This window comes from Leucopleurus acutus (assembly GCF_964270905.1).
Source record: "Leucopleurus acutus genome assembly, chromosome: 14".
In the NCBI taxonomy this organism is placed as follows: domain Eukaryota; kingdom Metazoa; phylum Chordata; class Mammalia; order Artiodactyla; family Delphinidae; genus Leucopleurus; species Leucopleurus acutus.
Genome location: NC_139156.1, coordinates 34,480,153 through 34,499,033, shown reverse-complemented (window position 1 = coordinate 34,499,033; position 18,881 = coordinate 34,480,153). Strand labels below are relative to the sequence as shown.

Genomic DNA, 18,881 nt, shown 5'->3' with positions numbered 1-18,881 from the left:
AAGACTATTTTTGTTATGTAATCCATCACACAGTCTTTAAATGGTAATTTAAAAAATGTGTGCACAGAAACTTGTACATAAATGTTCATAGCAACATTATTCGTAATAGCTAAAAGGTGGAACCAACCCATCCAGTCATCAACTAATGAATGGAAAAATGCAACTGATATATCCATATAGTGTAATATTATTTGGCAAAAAAAGGAATGAAGTAATTATACATGCTACAACATCAGTGAACCTTGGAAGAATTATGCTAAATGAAAGAATCTAGTCACAAAAGATTACACATTATATTAGTCCATCTATATGAAATGTCCAGAATAGGCAAATCTATCAAGATAGAAAGTAGATAAGTGGTTACATGGGGGTGATGAAAATGTTCTAAAATTGTGGTGATGGTTGTACAACTCTGAATATAATAAAAACCATTGAATTGTACACTTTAAATGAGTGTATTGTATGTGAATTATATCTCATAAAGTTGTTTTAAGAAGATGTATTGAACAGTCTTTTAACGGGGCTTGTAAAGTAGTCTGATGCCACAGTCTTACAGCTTTAAGCAGCTCTTGGTAATTAAATAATTAATGACTATTGTACCATCCTCTCTTAACTGTTGGTTTATATTTGCTTACAGCGTTCTCATTTCACCAAAGTACTATGTGGGTATTGTGTGTGATTTTTCACTCAAACTTATTAGATATAATAAGTCTCTCAAGAAACTGTCTTTCTTAAACAATATAATACTAATGTTAAATTAAGTCAGATTAAAATAAAGTTTAGGGCTTCCCTGGTGGCGCAGTGGTTGAGAGTCCACCTGCCGATGCAGGGGATGTGGGTTCGTGCCCCAGTCCGGGAGGATCCCACATGCCGTGGAGTGGCTGGGCCCGTGAGCCATGGCTACTGAGCCTACGCGTCCGGAGCCTATGCTCCACAACGGGAGAGGCCACAACAGTGAGAGGCCCGCGTACCACAAAAAAATAAATAAATAAAAAATAAAATAAAGTTTACTTGGAAGGTTTTAGACATTTATTTAGTTTACTGAATAGTAAAATAGTACTAGATATCATGGAACTTAAAATTGAAACAGAAAGTTTGTTGTCTGCCCTTTAGGAGTTTACAGGCTATTTGGGGTTGATGTCCTTAATGATTTTTGATTTCTCTTTTTTAATAGGTCACTGCTGTTTTTAATGAAGTCACATCATCTTTCGATTTAAATCCTCAAGTGTTACAGCAGTTAGATAGTAAACGACAGCAGGTCCAAATGACAGTTACAGAGACCAACCAGGAGTGGCAAGTGTTGCAGTTGAGAGTGCATACTTTTGCTGCATGTGCAGTTGTAAGCTTGCAGCAACTTCCGGAGAAATTAAATCCTATTATAAAACCATTAATGGAGACAATTAAAAAAGAAGAGAATACTCTAGTGCAGAACTATGCGGCTCAGTGCATAGCCAAACTACTACAGCAGTGCACAAGAAGGACGCCCTGTCCCAATTCAAAAATTATTAAAAATCTCTGTAGCTCACTTTGTGTGGACCCATATCTAACTCCTTCTGTCACGTGTCCAGTACCAACACAAAGTGGCCAGGAAAATTCTAAAGGTATATATCTAAAGTTTTATTTGGGGTAGAGAAAGAATTAACCATTTAAATTTGTTTATAGTCACTTACAGGTATAATTTAAGCACAAATCCAGTTTATGGTGGAGCTTTTTCCCATTTTGAGAGAATTTGCACATATTGCTAATAAAATCACAACCTCTTAACTTAAATAAGTTATTCATAAAAGACCTGATATATAAAATGACTAAATTTTATGAGACAGGTGTTAACCCTTAACTTCTCTTTCAAGACCATAATTATAGGGTTTACTGTTAACAGAGCTAGAAAACTTAATTATATCCAGTGGTGAATAAACGTTCTTCCTGTAAAATTCTGGTTTCTCTAATTTAGTACATGTCTTATGAGATAAGTGAGCTCTGTTACCTTTGGCAAATAATGCTTAAACAGCTTTTCTATTTTCATCCAGAAAATTTATATGGAAAGTAACTGCTCTTTGTAGGCTAATCTCAAGGACCAATGTTTCTTCACATACCTTAGTCCTAAATTCCCCCCATCCCTGTCCCTGAGAGCTATGTGAGGCAGCAATATTTTGCAGTGGTTGGTGTTTCTGAATTCATGGTAACTATGGACTTTTTTTTTTTTAAAGAAAACTTACTTGCATTGTTTTTTAATGTTTCTTTTTATGCCTAGAAACATTCATTTTTAAAGAATTAATGTACTTTTAACTGAAGGTACATTCATTCTTGCATGTAATATTTCTTGTTGTTAATATGATGCTGCAAATTTGGTTGTATTAAGTATGGTCCTGTGCAAATATTAAAACATTCAATGTTATAAATTACTGATTTTTGTTACCATTTCATTGTCTAAAGAAAATATCATTGGCCTATAAAAATTGAGGCTTAAAAGACAATTTTAAAATGTGTTGTATCTCTTTTGGAGCAGGAAACATTTGGTCACCTATATTATGCTTTAAAAGTTATTTAACTTTTTTCCTTAATAGGATCCAACTCCGAAAAAGATGGAATGCATCATACTGTCACCAAGCACAGGGGTATAATTACACTCTATAGGCATCAAAAAGCTGCTTTTGCTATCACAAGTAGGCGAGGTCCTACCCCCAAAGCAGTAAAAGCTCAAATAGCAGATCTACCTGCAGGAGGTGGTGGAAATATCCTTGTTGAACTTGATGAGGTAAATAGTTTTTTTCTTTGAATACTCTGATTTTAAAACAAGTATCTTACAGATTGAGAGCTAAATTGTCATATCAGCTTCTAGAATCGTTATTTTAATATTTTTAAGTGAAAGAACTGGGGCTAATAACTTTTTGGAGTACTGCAGCAACAGGGTCCAGAAAAACGGAAAACTTCTTCAAATTTCTCATGCCTCTTATTATTTTTACCAGCTTAACTTGATGATTATCTTCCTAGGCAAGAAACCTTCTCAGTAGTGGGTACATAAGTCATTCTTGAATATAAACTAATTCCTATAACAGTGACTACAGAGATGTTAAGTAATAGTGAAAGCTAACTTTTCTCAGTCCTATCAATGTCAGGAATTGCTGTTGATATTCAGAGGATAAGTTTATACATGTCAAAGTTTTACCTGACTTTTAGTCAACTTGGAATTTATTAACTATGTGATGTGAGGTAGGAATCTAAATTTATTTGCCCACATGGACAGCCAGTTTATCCCACCGTTGAATCTTTTCCTCCCTGGTTTATAATGGCACCTCTGTTTTATGTCATGCTTTGTATATATAAGGATCTCCTTGGGCTCTCTATTCTGTTTCATTGGTCTACTTATTCTACAGTACAGTCTTCTTTAAAGATGATTTTAAAAAGTGTTTGGTTTTGGAAAATCTTACAGTCACATTGTTAACAATGGAATGAATGCTCTAGGTAGCTCTTTTGGTTGCAAGACATAGGAACTTAACCTGAGTTCAGCAATAAACTATCAATGCTAAAAGACATGTGTTTAATATATTTCTATAAAGTATAGGCCTATTTTAAGTTTCTTTTTTTAAACCAAAATCTTAGCTTATTGTGTATATTTCTTTTAAAATATTCTGTGAATGAAGGTTTTTTCACTATCTATATTCTTCCCATAATTTTAATCAAAAATTTACTGTGGTTTTAATATTTATACTTACATGGTTTACATAGTTCCTTCATTTAAAAATATATATGTATCTTTCTGGGGGGACAGTTTCTTTTCTATTTAATTATTATTAAATTACTGGGCTTCCCTGGTGGCGCAGTGGTTGAGAGTCTGCCTGCCAATGCAGGGGACACGCGTTCGTGCCCCGGTCCAGAAGGATCCCGCATGCCGCGGAGCGGCTGGGGCTGTGGGCCATGGCCGCTGAGCCTGCACGTCCGGAGCCTGTGCTCCGCAACAGGAGAGGCCACAACAGTGAGAGGCCCGCATACCACAAAAAAAAAAAAAAAAAAAATTACTGCTAAGTAAGAGGTTATTAATCTTGTGGTTAAATTAAATAGATGTTCATATTCTATCCCTTAAGCAAATATAAATAAGGGCCCATCATTTTATCTCCTTTTCCTCTCTCTACCTGTTTCTTTGGAGTGGAGAGAAGAAAAAAACATGTTACTTAGAACTGTCTCTAGAAACAGCACATATTTATCTATTCCTTATCTCCAACCCCCCGAAAGTATTTTACTTTGGATGTGAAAATCTAGTTTGGGATTTTATGCCCATGTAAGTTTAATTATTGAGAAATGTTTATAGTTATGGTAAATATGTCCAGTAATTGCTTAATTAGTTAATGGTAACACTGTGAATTCTTAGGTAGTGACTTTTAAATTATCTTAATAACATTTCAAATGCATTATACTTTTTTCTCAAATTTCGTTTTCAACTAACATTTAATTTTAGGCCCAGAAGCCTTACCTGGTACAACGGAGAGGAGCTGAATTTGCCTTGACAACTATAGTGAAGCATTTTGGTGGTGAAATGGCAGTGAAGTTGCCACATCTCTGGGATGCTATGGTTGGTCCATTGAGGAATACAATCGACATAAATAATTTTGGTGTGTACATATTTTTCCGAGTTGCATTTTAAACAGATTTCAGTATATATCCATTACGTATGTCCTTATAAAATAACAATGCCTATACCTGTTTATCCCAGGCCAGCTGGTAAGTTTTTAAATGGAAGGTTGGTAAAAACATTTATTTTCATGTCATTTTGCATACTTTTTGCTTTTTACTTTTTCTATTACATATTTAGAAACAGATATTTGAAATGGATCATTATGTTAAACACCTTTAGTTGCTTTAGGTGTAGTACCTCAGCAGTTAAATTAAGGACATGGTATTTCATTTTACATTATAAAGCAAAATAGACTCTCCCACAGTACCTGGGGGAGTGCTAAAACTTTTTGTGGGCTCTAGATTTTAAAGAATTATTTGCAAGGTAATATGCACTTAAATCAATATGTTTTAATAGATGGAAAGTCCCTCCTGGAAAAGGGAGATGGCCCTGCCCAAGAACTGGTGAATTCTCTGCAAGTTTTTGAAACAGCAGCAGTGTCAATGGATTCTGAGCTTCATCCCTTGGTAACTAACTAATGCAAGTGTAGTTTTTTTTCTAGTAAAACAAGTAGTCTTATTAGACTTAAGGCTTGAATGAAAAGTGCAACTTTGATGTCATCCCTTATAATTGCATTTTCTTTTATATGCTATATCTAGATTCCTTCTTTCCTGACAACTCAACTCTTATGGGCTTTGAGGCAGAGCTGGGTGCATGAATGATAGAAAACCCACTCTGGGAGCTTAGAATACAGGGCAGTAGGGACAGGGCTCTGATGACGCAGAAGCCAGGTATAAACAGGAAAGAAAGCCGCATCCCTATTCATCTATACCATCTTAACAATATAGTCTAGGAAAGGAAGAGTACAGGTAATAAAACCTCTTTCCAAGATAAATGTAATGGTAGAAGGAAGTTACCTCTCAGAGATGAAACTAGTCAGTGGCAAAGATAGAACCTGGGTTTATTTTTTGACTGTTAAAATATCTCTTACCAAAAAATTGGAACAGAGGGAGGAGGAACATAGACTAGAGAATTAATTGTCTGGTTTTTCCATTGAAGAAAGTATTACTCTTTCCGTATAACTGCAATAGGAAGCTCTCTGCAGTTTATAACATTGTGAAGGGTGCTATCTCCAATTCTCTATTCACATCTAATATAAGAGGGAGAATCTAGGAGAGAGTAGAGAAGAGTGAAATTTTTCTGTTTATATAGTAATAAAGCATATTCTTGTTAAATTTTGCGGATTTATCATTAGTAGAGAAGGGCAGAATCCTTTATATGCTCACCCTCCGTGATCAACAGCATGCATTCAGCTGAGCTGTAAGGCTAGTGTGTTGAGCAAGTACCTGGATCTCATGAGCATTAATCCTGGCTTCCATGCAGCAGACATTTAATAATGGGATATGTTGTGGTCTTGTGATCATATTGCCTTTGGTAAGCCAGGAAGTTAAAGTGGAAAATACCTACCAAAGTATAGTGCCCAGAACAAAATCGAGATCACTCAACCCCGTGAATAAAAAAGTATGTACCTAAAACTAAGCCATATTGGGAGGGGGCTGATGATGTGTGGTGTCATTTTCCCACCCTCAGTAGGAGATTTTTGCAAGTCCCTTTGATGCGTTCCCTGCTAATTTTGGAAAGAATTGAGAGTTCCCTGATGCGTAAGAGGATAGTGAACAGGGGAGACGTTCTGCACCTTTCTATTCTTTTTAAAAGCATTATAATAACAACTTAGATTTAAATTTTTATTGAGGATGTTTTGACAGTAATGGTTTGAGGTAATTGGAGATATTCCTGGATTTAGAGTTACTTAGAATATTGAGAACCTCTGAGTATGGGCCGTTATAGTTATATTTTGAACAGTAGATTCCCTAATGAGTGTTCTGATTATCTTAAACTTTTTGTTTTTAGTTGGTACAGCATTTGCCTCATCTTTATATGTGCCTTCAGTACCCCAGCACTGCAGTGAGGCACATGGCTGCTCGTTGTATAGGCGTCATGAGCAAAATAGGTACCATGGAAACAATGAATATTTTTTTGGAGAAGGTTCTTCCATGGCTGGGAGCAATTGATGACAATATCAAACAAGAGGGTGCAATTGAAGCACTTGCCTGTATCCTTTTTTATTTTGACAAACTATTCAGAAATTATATTCATTTTATTTAAGGATGACTAAAATAAAATTTATGCAAATGTGCACAGGGAATTCCCTGGTGGTCCAGTGGTTAGGACTCCGTGCTTTCACTGCTGAGGGGCATGGGTTCGATCTCTGGTCAGGGAACTAAGATCCCGCAAGCTGCGCAGTGCAGCAAAAACAAAACAAAACAGAACAAAAACAAATACGCACATAACCTGCCTTGTTCCAAAAAGAAACCTACTTTTTTAGATTTTATTTTGAAGTGTATTTTTATTACATTATAATACATTATAAATATATTTACATTTGATTATGAAAATATTCACACAGAAAGTCTGAAGAATTACTATTAATTTTAAGAGATCTTTTTACAGGCAAAAATTTTATGTACCTCATGAACTATTTATCTAGTAACTAATCTGTTTATTTGGTTTATAATCAATTTTTTTTAATATTAATCAGATATAGGTAGTTCTTATAAACATTATGTTCGCTTTGTTCATTACTTGGGTAGAAAATGACTAAGTATATACTAAATAACTAGAAATATACAGGCAAGCTTATTTATTTATTATTATTATCATTTTTTGCGGTACACGGGCCTCTCACTGTTGAGACCTCTCCTGTTGTGGAGCACAGGCTCTGGACGCGCAGGCTCAGCGGCCATGGCTCACGGGCCCAGCCGCTCCACGGCATGTGGGATCTTCCCGGTCCGGGGCACGAACCCACGTCCCCTGCATCGGCAGGCACACTCTCAACCACTGCGCCACCAGGGAAGCCCTACAAGCAAGCTTTTACCAAGGGTATGGCATCCACTGACATTCTTTTCTCGAAATAACCCGAAAGATATTTCGGTATAAGAGCAAGAAAGACGGGTGGAGATTAAATCAGTTAGAAACTCTGGCTCAGAAATGCTAAAGATTACAGGAGGACTGAACTCACTGGGCCTGCTATGTCCAGTTTAAGATTGTTGAGATATTGGTGGGAAATTTGGAATTAATCTTTGACGCTGAGTTGTGCTCCCTTGCTTGCAATTGTAACTCAATTTTGGTATGGGAATTCTAGAAACTTGTAGGAATTTCTCTATGGAAAAAAGTCTTATTAATAAAGTTACCTCCAACCTTCCTCATGATGAAAATGATGAAAAACATCATTTTATCTTCTTAATCATGAGAAAGTTACATAATGTTCACAAAGGAGTAACATTGTACAAATGCTGTTATAGTTGAATCATAGACCTTGAGGGACAGTCAGTTCTTCATAATACAGGTGAGAAAATGAGGAACTGTTTTAGAAGTCATGGTCTTAGTTTGTGAAAACATCTACCTTGGAACCAGTTGGAAATTTCCTTAATAACTTACTCAGGTGTAATGGAACAACTGGATGTTGGTATTGTTCCATATATTGTCCTTTTAGTCGTGCCTGTGTTGGGAAGAATGAGTGATCAGACGGACAGTGTAAGATTCATGGCTACACAGTGCTTTGCAACACTAATTAGACTCATGCCACTTGAGGTAAGTTGAAGATACTTGGTTTATGGACTTAATGTTTTCAGTAACTTCATAGTAATTGTAACCCTTTTTAAAGAACATGTCAGGTTTAAAAAAAGATTTGAATATGTTTATGTTATAAGTGTTAAGAATTTTATGCTTTAATGGGTAATTTTTTTTTTAATACAGTGTTTTAAATAAAACTATGGTTCTGGGACTTCCCTGGCAGTCTAGTGGTTAAGACCCCACTGCAGGGGGCATGGGTTCTATTGGGGAACTAGGATCCCACATGCCACACGACACGGCCAAAAATTTAAAAAACAAACAAACAAAAACTATGGTTCCTAAAAGAATGATAATTCATTGATGCTATTCTAGAAATAGAATTGTTCCTAAGTATCCCTGGTAACATCTATGTAAAGATTCTGTTCTGAAGTTTATGTGAAAGGTAAATTTGAAAGATGGTAATTGAAAGTGTAAAAAGCAAATGATGTCTCTGTTGGATTATGGAGAAAGCAGACTAGAAGGCTGAAGTTGGAGAATTTTGGAGTATATTCATGCTACAGAAATAACATATGTGGCCAGTGTGGGAAACAGAAGTGGCTTGAAGCAAGGGGAAAGCCAGGACCCTTCCGCTTAGCCACTTACATATTTTTATGGGATTTTTGTAATTCAGGAAGTAAGTATATATGCAGTTCATCCGTGGTGTAGTATGTCAGTAGCTCCTTTTGGATGTGTTATCCTTTTGGGTGTGTTTAGAGTATTACTGGCCAATAATACTCTATTTCATGGAGACACCACATTTTGTTTATCCATTCACCAGTTGATGGACATTTGGCTTATTACCAGCTTTTGGCTATTATAAGTAATGCTGCTATGAACGTGCACTTTATGCACTTATAAAGTCTTTGTGTGGATGTATGCTTTTATTTCTTTCCTTTAATTTATTTGTTTTATTTATTTATTTTTGGCTGCGTTGGGTCTTTGTTGCTGTGCGCAGGCTTTCTTTAGTTGCGGCGAGTGAGGGGCTACTCTTCGTTGCGGTGCACGGGCTTCTTGTTGCAGTGGCTTCTCTTGTTGCAGAGGACAGGCTGTAGGCACACAGGCTTCAGTAGTTGTGGTGCACGGGCTTAGTTGCTCTGCAGCATGTGGGATCTCCCTGGTCCAGGGCTCGAACCTGTGTCCCCTGCATTGACAGGTGTATTCTTAACCACTGCGTCACCAGGGAAGCCCCAGAACATGGATTGTTAACCACTGGACCGCCAGAGAAGTCCCTGCTTTTATTTCTTTTGAGCAGATATTTAGGAGTGGAATTACTGGATCATATCATGTTTAACTTTTTAAGAAACTGCCAAACTATTTTTCCCAGAGTAACTCTACCATTTTATATTTCCACCAGCAAAATATGAGCATAAGTTGGATGATAGCCTCTCTGAAAAAAAAAAATTGGCTATATCTGGTAAAGTTGAAGATTCCCATCCTAATGACCCATCAAATCTATGCTAGGTATATATCCTAGAGAAATTCAGAATACATCCAAGACACACCTTCAAGAATATTATTTATACCATTATTTATAGTAGTCTTAAAACCACTCAGATATTCATTATCTGTAGAGTAGGTATGTTAACTGTGGATTATTATACTGCAATAAGAATGAACAAAGTACAGATACATACGACAATTAGTGAATCCTTAACGTAAGATTCTATTTTTATGACGTTCAAAAATAGGCAAAAGTACATGGGATGCATACTTAGGTGATAAAGGTATAAAGAAAGGTAAAAAAGAAATTGCCATGAAAAGTCAGTAAGATGATTACCTCTTGAGGAAAGGAGAGTGGGTTATCACTGGGGGGAGCTTACAGGACCTTGTAGGATGATGGCAGGGCTGTTTTCTTTTTTTTTTTTTTAACATCTTTATTGGGGTATAATTGCTTTACAATGGTGTGCTAGTTTCTGCCCCATAACAAAGTGAATCAGTCATACATAAACATATGTTCCCTTATGTCTTCCCTCCTGCGTCTCCCTCCCTCCCACCTTCCCTATCCCACCCCTCCAGCCTGTCACAAAGCACCGAGCCAATATCCCTGTGCCATGCGGCTGCTTCCCACTAGCTATCTACCTTACTACGTTTGTTACTGTGTATATGCCCATGACTCTCTCTCGCCCTGTCACAGCTCACCCTTCCCCCTCCCCATAACCTCAAGTCCGTTCTCTCGGAGGTCTGCGTCTTTATTCCTGCTTTACCCCTAGGTTCTTCATGACATTTTTTTTCTTAAATTCCATATATATGTGTTAGCATACAGTATTTGTCTTTTTCTTTCTGACTTACTTCACTCTGTATGACAGACTCTAGGTCTATCCACCTCATTACAAATAGCTCAATTTCGTTTCTTTTTATGGCTGAGTAATATTCCATTGTATATATGTGCCACATCTTCTTTATCCATTCATCCGATGATGGGCACTTAGATTGTTTCCATCTCCGGGCTATTGTAAATAGAGCTGCAATGAACATTTTGGTACATAACTCTTTTTGAATTTTGGTTTTCTCAGGGTATATGCCCAGTAGTGGGATTGCTGGGTCATATGGTAGTTCTATTTGTAGTTTTTTAAGGAACCTCCATACTGTTCTCCATAGTGGCTGAACCAATTCACATTCCCACCAGCAGTGCAAGAGGGTTCCCTTTTCTCCACACCCTCTCCAGCATTTATTGTTTCTAGATTTTTTGATGATGGCCATTCTGACTGGTGTGAGATGATATCTTATTGTAGTTTTGATTTGCATTTCTCTAATGATGAATGATGTTGAGCATTCTTTCATGTGTTTGTTGGCAGTCTGTATATCTTCTTTGGAGAAATGTCTATTTAGGTCTTCTGCCCATTTTTGGATTGGGTTGTTTGTTTTCTTGTTATTGAGCTGCATGAGCTGCTTGTAAATTTTGGAGATGAATCCTTTGTCGGTTGCTTCATTTGCAAATATTTTCTCCCATTCTGAGGGTTGTCTTTTGGTCTTGTTTATGGTTTCCTTTGCTGTGCAAAAGCTTTGAGGTTTCATTAGGTCCCATTTGTTTATTTTTGTTTTTATTTCCATTACTCTAGGAGGTGGGTCAGAAAGGATCTTGCTGTGATTTATGTCATAGAGTGTTCTGCCTATGTTTTCCTCTAAGAGTTTGATAGTTTCTGGCCTTACATTTAGGTCTTTAATCCATTTTGAGCTTATTTTTGTGTATGGTGTTAGGGAGTGATCTAATCTCATACTTTTACATGTGCCTGTCCAGTTTTCCCAGCACCACTTATTGAAGAGGCTGTCCTTTCTCCACTGTACATTACTGCCACCTTTATCAAAGATAAGGTGTCCATATGTGCATGGGTTTATCTCTGGGCTTTCTATCCTGTTCCATTGATCTATCTTTCTGTTTTTGTGCCAGTACCATACCGTCTTGATAACTGTTGCTTTGTAGTATAGTCTGAAGTCAGGGAGCCTCATTCCTCCAGTTCCTTCTTTCGTTCTCAAGATTGCTTTGGCTATTTGGGGTCTTTTGTGTTTCCATACAAATTGCAAAATTTTTTGTTCTAGTTCTGTGAAAAATCAGGGCTGTTTTCTTAATCAGGCAGTAGTTAGAGAGCTGTTTGTTTTCTAATTTATTGATCTGTACCTTTGTTTATATATTTCTCTGCATGAATATTTTTTCCACAATATGTTAAAATAACCACCGTGACTAAAAAAATACTAGACTACTGTATCAAAAGACCCAAGTGACATTTCCTGAATTGTTTCCATCCTCTGCTTCCTAGGTCTTATTCATATCCTTTAACTTTTGGGCCTTGCATCATCTTATCTGTAAACTAAGTTGATTATGCTTTGTCCCCTTGGTCTTTTTTGGCATTGAAATCAATGAGTGATGAGAAACCATCATGTGTTCTTTGAGCAAAGGAGTAGATGATGAAAGCAGTGTTTTAGGAAAATCAGTTTAATAGCTGTTTGAATGTGGATTAGAATGTAAGTGCCCCCAGAGCCCAGATCCACTGTGAGGTGATAAAGAGTCTAAACTACTTGTTTTTTAAGGGAGAATAACAGTACTTGATAAGAAGTTGGCAAAGAAAAGAGATTTTGAACTTTAGAGATTGAGAAAAGATTGATAAGATTCCCTTTGATAGATGTGAAAATTACAAGGATGTGATGCATATTTTGCTTCCAGCCATGATAAAACAGATTTATCCTCCTACCTTAACTTAGAAAACCAGACAAAATGAATCAAACAATGGATTTCAGACATTGAACAACAAGGGAACAAATGAAATGCCCTAGCTTACTGCCTGGAGTGAGTTTCCAGACCATAGGACAGGGAAGTGAAACCTAAACAGAGGCTAGCAGAGTCAGAGTGCAGGGAGGACAAGATGGGTAGAATTTGCAAGGCAGAGTACCTGAGAGGAAGTAGCTGCACAGAGAGGAAGCTCCAGAGGTCCACACAAAGGCTAAGTATTCATTCATCTGGGCATATGTATGAGAATATGTTTGAGACTGGGGGGAAAAAATCAGAAAGGAGTAGGTGGAACAATTCCCAGAGCTCACACAGGGTCAAGAATAGGTATTTCCCCCAAGCTGAGTCAGAGGACCTACCATATCGGGCACTGAGTACAGTCCTTAGAAGTATATTGCCTGAGTAGTAGGACCAAATTAACCCTTGACAGAAGACTGATTTGAACCCACCTTAATAAAGGTTAAAAGCAAGCCTGAAAAGGATCAAATTGGTTTCAGGTAATTTAACTATATCCCCAAAAGAAAAAACTGTTTAACCCCCAAAAGTTCAGCACCCAACAGCGTAAAACTTAGGACGTTTAGCATCCATCAGAAAATTAGCCAGAGGGAGTTCCCTGGTGGCCTAGTGGTTAGGATTCCAGGCTTTCATTGCCATGGCCAGGTTTCAATCCCTGCTCAGGGAACTGAGATCCTGCCCCCCAAAAAAAGTTAACCAGGAGAAAAGTCAGTCAATAGAAGCAGACCCTGAAATGACCCAGATAATAGAATTAGTATACAAGGACATTAAAATATGCTCCATATGTTCAAGAAGGTAGAGGGAAAGCATGAGTGTGATGAGGAGCAAAATGGAAGACATAAGAACAACCCAAATTGAACTTCTTGAGTTGAAAGATATAATTACAAATAAAAACACACTGGATAGGATTAATAGCAGATTAGATGCTATGAGTTTGAAGATGCAGCAATAGAAACAAGAATGTCATGCAAGTTAATTCCTGTTTCACTTTATCTTGATTTGCTCTGTCCCATCTTCATAGGAAGAATCATGTACTTTTCAGTCAAGGATTCAGGGAATATAAACCAGTGGTTTTGATAGAAGCTTTAATTCCTTGCACTATTAGTAACTCTTGCTGCTTTTATAGGAATTGGGGTGAGGAAGATACTCAAAGGAAGGGTTCCTGGCACTAAACAGTATTTATGAATCCTAATCGTTGTTAGGAAATGTCCCTATTGTATGGCCTTATATCTGGTTGTCATTTATTAAAAGGTCCATGAGGATAAATGTTTGAAGATTTGTTACTTAAAAAGCACTGTGCAGAAAGGCTTCATTTTGATGGTTGTCATTATGGTATTAGATGTGTTAAAATGTTAGTTTCTATCTTAATTGACAAAGTTGTTAATTCTAAAACCTTTTGAGGGAATTCCCTGATGGTCCAGTGGTTAGAACTCCACGCTTCCACTGCAGGGGGCACAGGTTTGATCCCTGGTTGGGGAACTAAGATCCCTCAAGCCCTGCAGCGCAGCAAAAAAAAAAAAAAACCTTCTGAAAATATAACATGCAATCATCTTAAGACTCAGTGTATACACCTCACTCCTGATACTATTTCTGGTATTATAAGGAACTTATATTTTAATTGAATTTAATTGAAGTTCTTTTCTGAGAATTTTACATTTCTTAACTTTCACTTTACATTTCTTTTTTCTTTTTTTTTTGTGATACGCGGGCCTCTCTCACTGTTGTGGCCTCTCCCGTTGTGGAGCACGGGCTCCGGATGCGCAGGCTCAGCGGCCATGGCTCACGGGCCCAGCCGCTCACGGGCCCAGCCATGGCTCACGGGCCCAGCCGCTCGTGCCCACGGACCGGGGCACGAACCCGTGTCCCCCACATTGGCAGGCGGACTCTCAACCACTGCGCCACCAGGGAAGCCCTCAAGGACATTCTTAAGTGAAACCAACTTTAAAAAAAAGCTGGTGTTGACCACCTAGAGGGGTGGGATAGGGAGGGAGGGAGGGAGGGAGACGTAAGAGGGAAGAGATATGGGAACATATGTATATGTATAACTGATTCACTTTGTTATAAAGCAGAAACTAACACACCATTGTAAAGCAATTATACTTCAATACAGATGTAAAAAAAAAAACCTACAGCAAAAAAAAAATTATATAGTTAAAAAAAAAAAAAAGCTGGTGGATGGCTGTGAGGAATACTGCAGTGCCTACCAGTACACTTGGTGACATTGCCTTGATTCTTTCTGAGGCACAAGCAGTTTTGCCCATTATTTTTGTGCATCAGAGCAAATGTCAACACAGTGAAAAAAGTAATGTCTTTCTTTTGTTATGAAATAGTTGACGTCAATAACCCTTTGAAAAGGTCTTAGAAATCCTGAGAGGTCTGCAGACCACATTTTGAGAACCAATACCCTGGGGTATCATAACACTAAAATTGAGAAGCTCCAGTAACAGGATTTCACTTAAAATAAACTGTACAATTTTATTTGCCTCTTTATCAAGTAATGCCGTGGTACTGGAAAAAATAAATTGTAGCTGTGTTCTTTAAAATATCTCAAATGTGTTTATTTAGTAGTCTCATTATAGCACTTTTAATACCTGTCAAATTCTTAAATATTTGTCTTCCAGTCTTTAAAATCATACTATTTTTGAATTGCTTTTTTCTCTGCATTTTTATATATATACATATATATGTTTTATTTTTGGTATTTTTTATAATTGAAGTATAGTTGGTTTACAATATTGTGTTATCTCTGCATTTGTATTTTGATAAGATGTGAAATGATTTCATAATCTGAGGATGGAAAAATTAATAAATAGTAGCAAATAGTTTTAATACACTTTAAAAAACAATTTTAGGCAGGCATTCCAGACCCTCCAAATATGTCAGAAGAATTAATCCAGTTGAAAGCCAAGGAACGACACTTTTTGGAGCAATTGTTAGATGGGAAAAAATTAGAAAATTACAAGATTCCAGTACCAATCAATGCTGAACTCAGAAAATATCAGCAGGTAAAGTTTTATACTTATAAATAGTGACTATTCCTTGTAAATGTGCCTTAAAGAGTTTAAAAATTGATATAGTAATTCAGTTCTTCTGTCAAGTGTCTTATACCCATTTATTTCTCATTGCCTGTAAAAATACAGATTTTTTGGTCTGTGTAAACATGTTCTTTACAAGAAAAAATTTGTTATGATCTGTTCACATTTATCATTTTTCTTTTTCTCCCAACCTTTCAGGATGGTGTGAACTGGTTAGCATTTCTTAATAAGTATAAGCTTCATGGAATTCTGTGTGATGACATGGGTTTAGGAAAAACTTTACAGTCCATCTGCATTCTAGCAGGAGATCATTGTCACAGGTAATTTTAAATGTTATTTTAAAAGAAGGCTTTCAGATGCTGAGCAGTTTAAACAAACTGGTTAATTCATTGTGTTTTGCTGTCTAAAGGGCCCAGGAATATGCAAGATCAAAATTGGCAGAATGTATGCCACTTCCTTCCTTGGTGGTTTGTCCGCCAACATTAACAGGTCATTGGGTGGATGAAGTAGGTAAATTTTGCTCCAGAGAATATCTCAATCCATTGCATTATACTGGACCTCCCACTGAAAGAATAAGGTAAGAACTGTACAACCAAAAAATGTTTTATCTTTTGCTTTAAGTAGTTTGGAAGAATAAAATCGATTAAAAATGAATTCTAGTTAGCTTTTTTGGTTGTCAGACATAGGAACTTACTTATTTAAGAAAGGTGAGTGAATAATAAAGATATAATCAGTGAGACTCATCAAAATTCAAGGACTTTAGCCATTGTTAACAATCAGTTGGGCTTTCTAAGTTTTGGAGCCAGGAAACTGTCAGGAACCAAAACCATTCTCTACGCCTTTCTTGGAAGTCTTCTGATCATAGTATCTTCTAGGTGCTTCTGTTGTATCCTCATTTTCTACTCACTTTCCCGAAGTGCTCCCTCTTTCTTCTTCTCTCTCCTCAAAAATGTTTTTTGGTCCACAGTGGCTTGCTCTAGTTGCCCTGATACCACAGAAACACTAGAGTTCTATTAGTTTTACCTTCTTTCTATCGACTAGTACATCTCTGTTCCTAAATACAAATGTTGAAGAGTGGTATATCATTGATTTCAGTTCATCTTTTTTTAAAATAAATTTATTTATTTATTTTTGGGTCTTCGTTGCTGCACATGGGCTTTTCTCTAGGTGCGGCGAGCAGGGGCTACTCTTCGGTGTGGTGCGTGGGCTTCTCATTGCTGTAGCTTCTCTTGTTGCAGAACATGGGCTGTAGGTGCACAGGCTTCAGTAGTTGTGGCACACGGGCTCAGTAGTTGTGGCTCGCGGGTTTTACAGCGCAGGCTCAGTAGTTGTGGCATACGGGCTTAGTTGCTCCGTGGCATGTGGGATCTTCCCGGACCAGGGCTCAAACCCGTGTCTCCTGAATTGGCAAGCGGATTCTTAACCACCGTGCCATGAGGAAAGCCCTGATTTCAGTTCATCTTTTAAAGCTTGGATAGTCATAGATTGCTGATTAGTCCATAGATTTGCTGCCCTTCTGTTAATAATAGCTAACATATATTGAGCACTTACTGGCTAGGCATTATTCTAAGCAGTTTTATTTACATTTATGTAAAATTGTGTATTCTCATAATTACCTTATGAGGTATGGGTACTATTATTCCCAGTTTGCAGATGAGGAGTCTAAGACATGGGGTCTGGGAAGAAGGTCACTCAGCTAATTAAATGAAGATTGGAACACAGGCAGCTCAACAGCTTGTACTCTTAAAGAATTTATTGTAAAAGAATTCATCCATTTACAAGTGGTAGAAGCTCAGCTCAGACTAGCTTAAGCAAATGGCAAATTCATTAATTAAATTGAGAATCTCAGGGGGTGAATTCTTGCTTCAGGTACATCTAATTTACTATTCTTCCCCACGTATAACTTGTTCTGTTGATCTCTACTGGACTTCAGTCTACTGTTGGTAGGTAAGATGACCATGGGCATTCTCCTAGCTTGGCAACTATAATAAACAGAAATCTTTTCTCTCCCATCATGAATATATCAGTACTTGAGATGACTGACGGGCCTTGACTGGGTCATGCCCCCAAACCAGTCTTTGTGGTCAGGGGATAAAATATTGTGAATGGCTTGACCTGATTAAAATGCTTCATCTCTTTGGTGACTATGAGGATTTGTGATTGATAGCTCCCCCTCTACCCCCCAGCACAACATGGAATGGTGAAGGAATAGTGAGTGCCTCCAAGGAAGAGGTGTTGGCAAATAAAGTTAAAATGACCTCCACATTTTGAGTCAGGTACCTGTCTCTTTTCTAATCAGACTGAGTTAGGGCAACAAGGCCAAGTCATAAGAAGAATGGCCTTCAGGTATCAGGGTCATGGATGTAGAGTAAGCAGAAGGGAATATTGGGCTTAGTAGGTAGATTGAAAGCACTTTATACAATGGCATCTGTGGTTTTCCCCTTGAAAGCATATTATAAACTTTGCAGATTCCCCATTTTGTAATCTTATGTATTTTTAAATACAGGTTACAGCATCAGGTGAAAAGGCACAATCTGATAGTGGCTTCATATGATGTTGTGAGAAACGACATAGATTTCTTTAGGTAAGAATTAAACTTTTTTAAAGAAAGACTTAGTATCAAATTCAGAGAGACTTAGTATTTTCCTGCCTCAAAGACTTCATATTGTTCCTGACATACAGTAAAAGATGCTAACATTTTTTGTTTTTCTTCAGAAATATTAAATTTAACTACTGTATTCTTGATGAAGGCCATGTCATCAAAAATGGAAAAACAAAATTGTCAAAAGCAGTAAAACAACTGACTGCTAATTATAGGATTATTCTTTCTGGAACACCAATCCAGGTAATTATTTACCTTTTTTTTTTTTTTTTTTTTAAATATTTGCCATGTGGCGAGAAGGCTTGGCATTTGACAGTGAATTAAAGAGGTTTTTTTAGTTTATAGGAATGATAATTTCCAATAATTATCTTGCTTTTATAATGGTTCATTTGGTATGTAGCAGTATGTAAGCAAACTAGGTTTTAAATCTCATATTTAAAATGTAATTTTAGGCTATGTAAACATAAGTCTTATAAGTCTTATAACATAAGACATAAGTCTTCCACATTGGCCATCTTCCTTCTGCAGTATAATACAATCTGATTTAACATTGAAAAGCTAGAGATGATTCAGAGGTGACTCATCATATAGGAGAGGTATGAATACCTGAGATTAGGAAGCAATTGAAGGAAAGAGATTGTAACAGTTTATCTTAGAAAAGGAAGGAGATGGCTGAGTATGTAGATGCCTTTAGATATTTTTGAGAGATTCTCTTATCTTCCAGAG

At 37.1% G+C, this 18,881-nt stretch overlaps 1 protein-coding gene across 2 annotated transcripts in view; it reads left to right on the top strand.

Moving 5' to 3' along the window:
* BTAF1 (B-TFIID TATA-box binding protein associated factor 1) overlaps nt 1–18,881 on the top strand; it is a 95,304-nt gene that overhangs the window by 63,624 nt on the left and 12,799 nt on the right. For both annotated transcript variants that reach the window (XM_082854206.1, XM_082854207.1), the window contains 11 exons: nt 1,175–1,601; nt 2,565–2,755; nt 4,454–4,607; nt 5,027–5,136; nt 6,521–6,722; nt 8,112–8,260; nt 15,371–15,523; nt 15,752–15,873; nt 15,963–16,130; nt 18,060–18,137; nt 18,269–18,398. In XM_082854206.1, the coding sequence (XP_082710332.1) occupies nt 1,175–1,601; nt 2,565–2,755; nt 4,454–4,607; nt 5,027–5,136; nt 6,521–6,722; nt 8,112–8,260; nt 15,371–15,523; nt 15,752–15,873; nt 15,963–16,130; nt 18,060–18,137; nt 18,269–18,398 (1,884 nt within the window). The remainder of the gene's footprint in view (nt 1–1,174; nt 1,602–2,564; nt 2,756–4,453; nt 4,608–5,026; nt 5,137–6,520; nt 6,723–8,111; nt 8,261–15,370; nt 15,524–15,751; nt 15,874–15,962; nt 16,131–18,059; nt 18,138–18,268; nt 18,399–18,881) is intronic.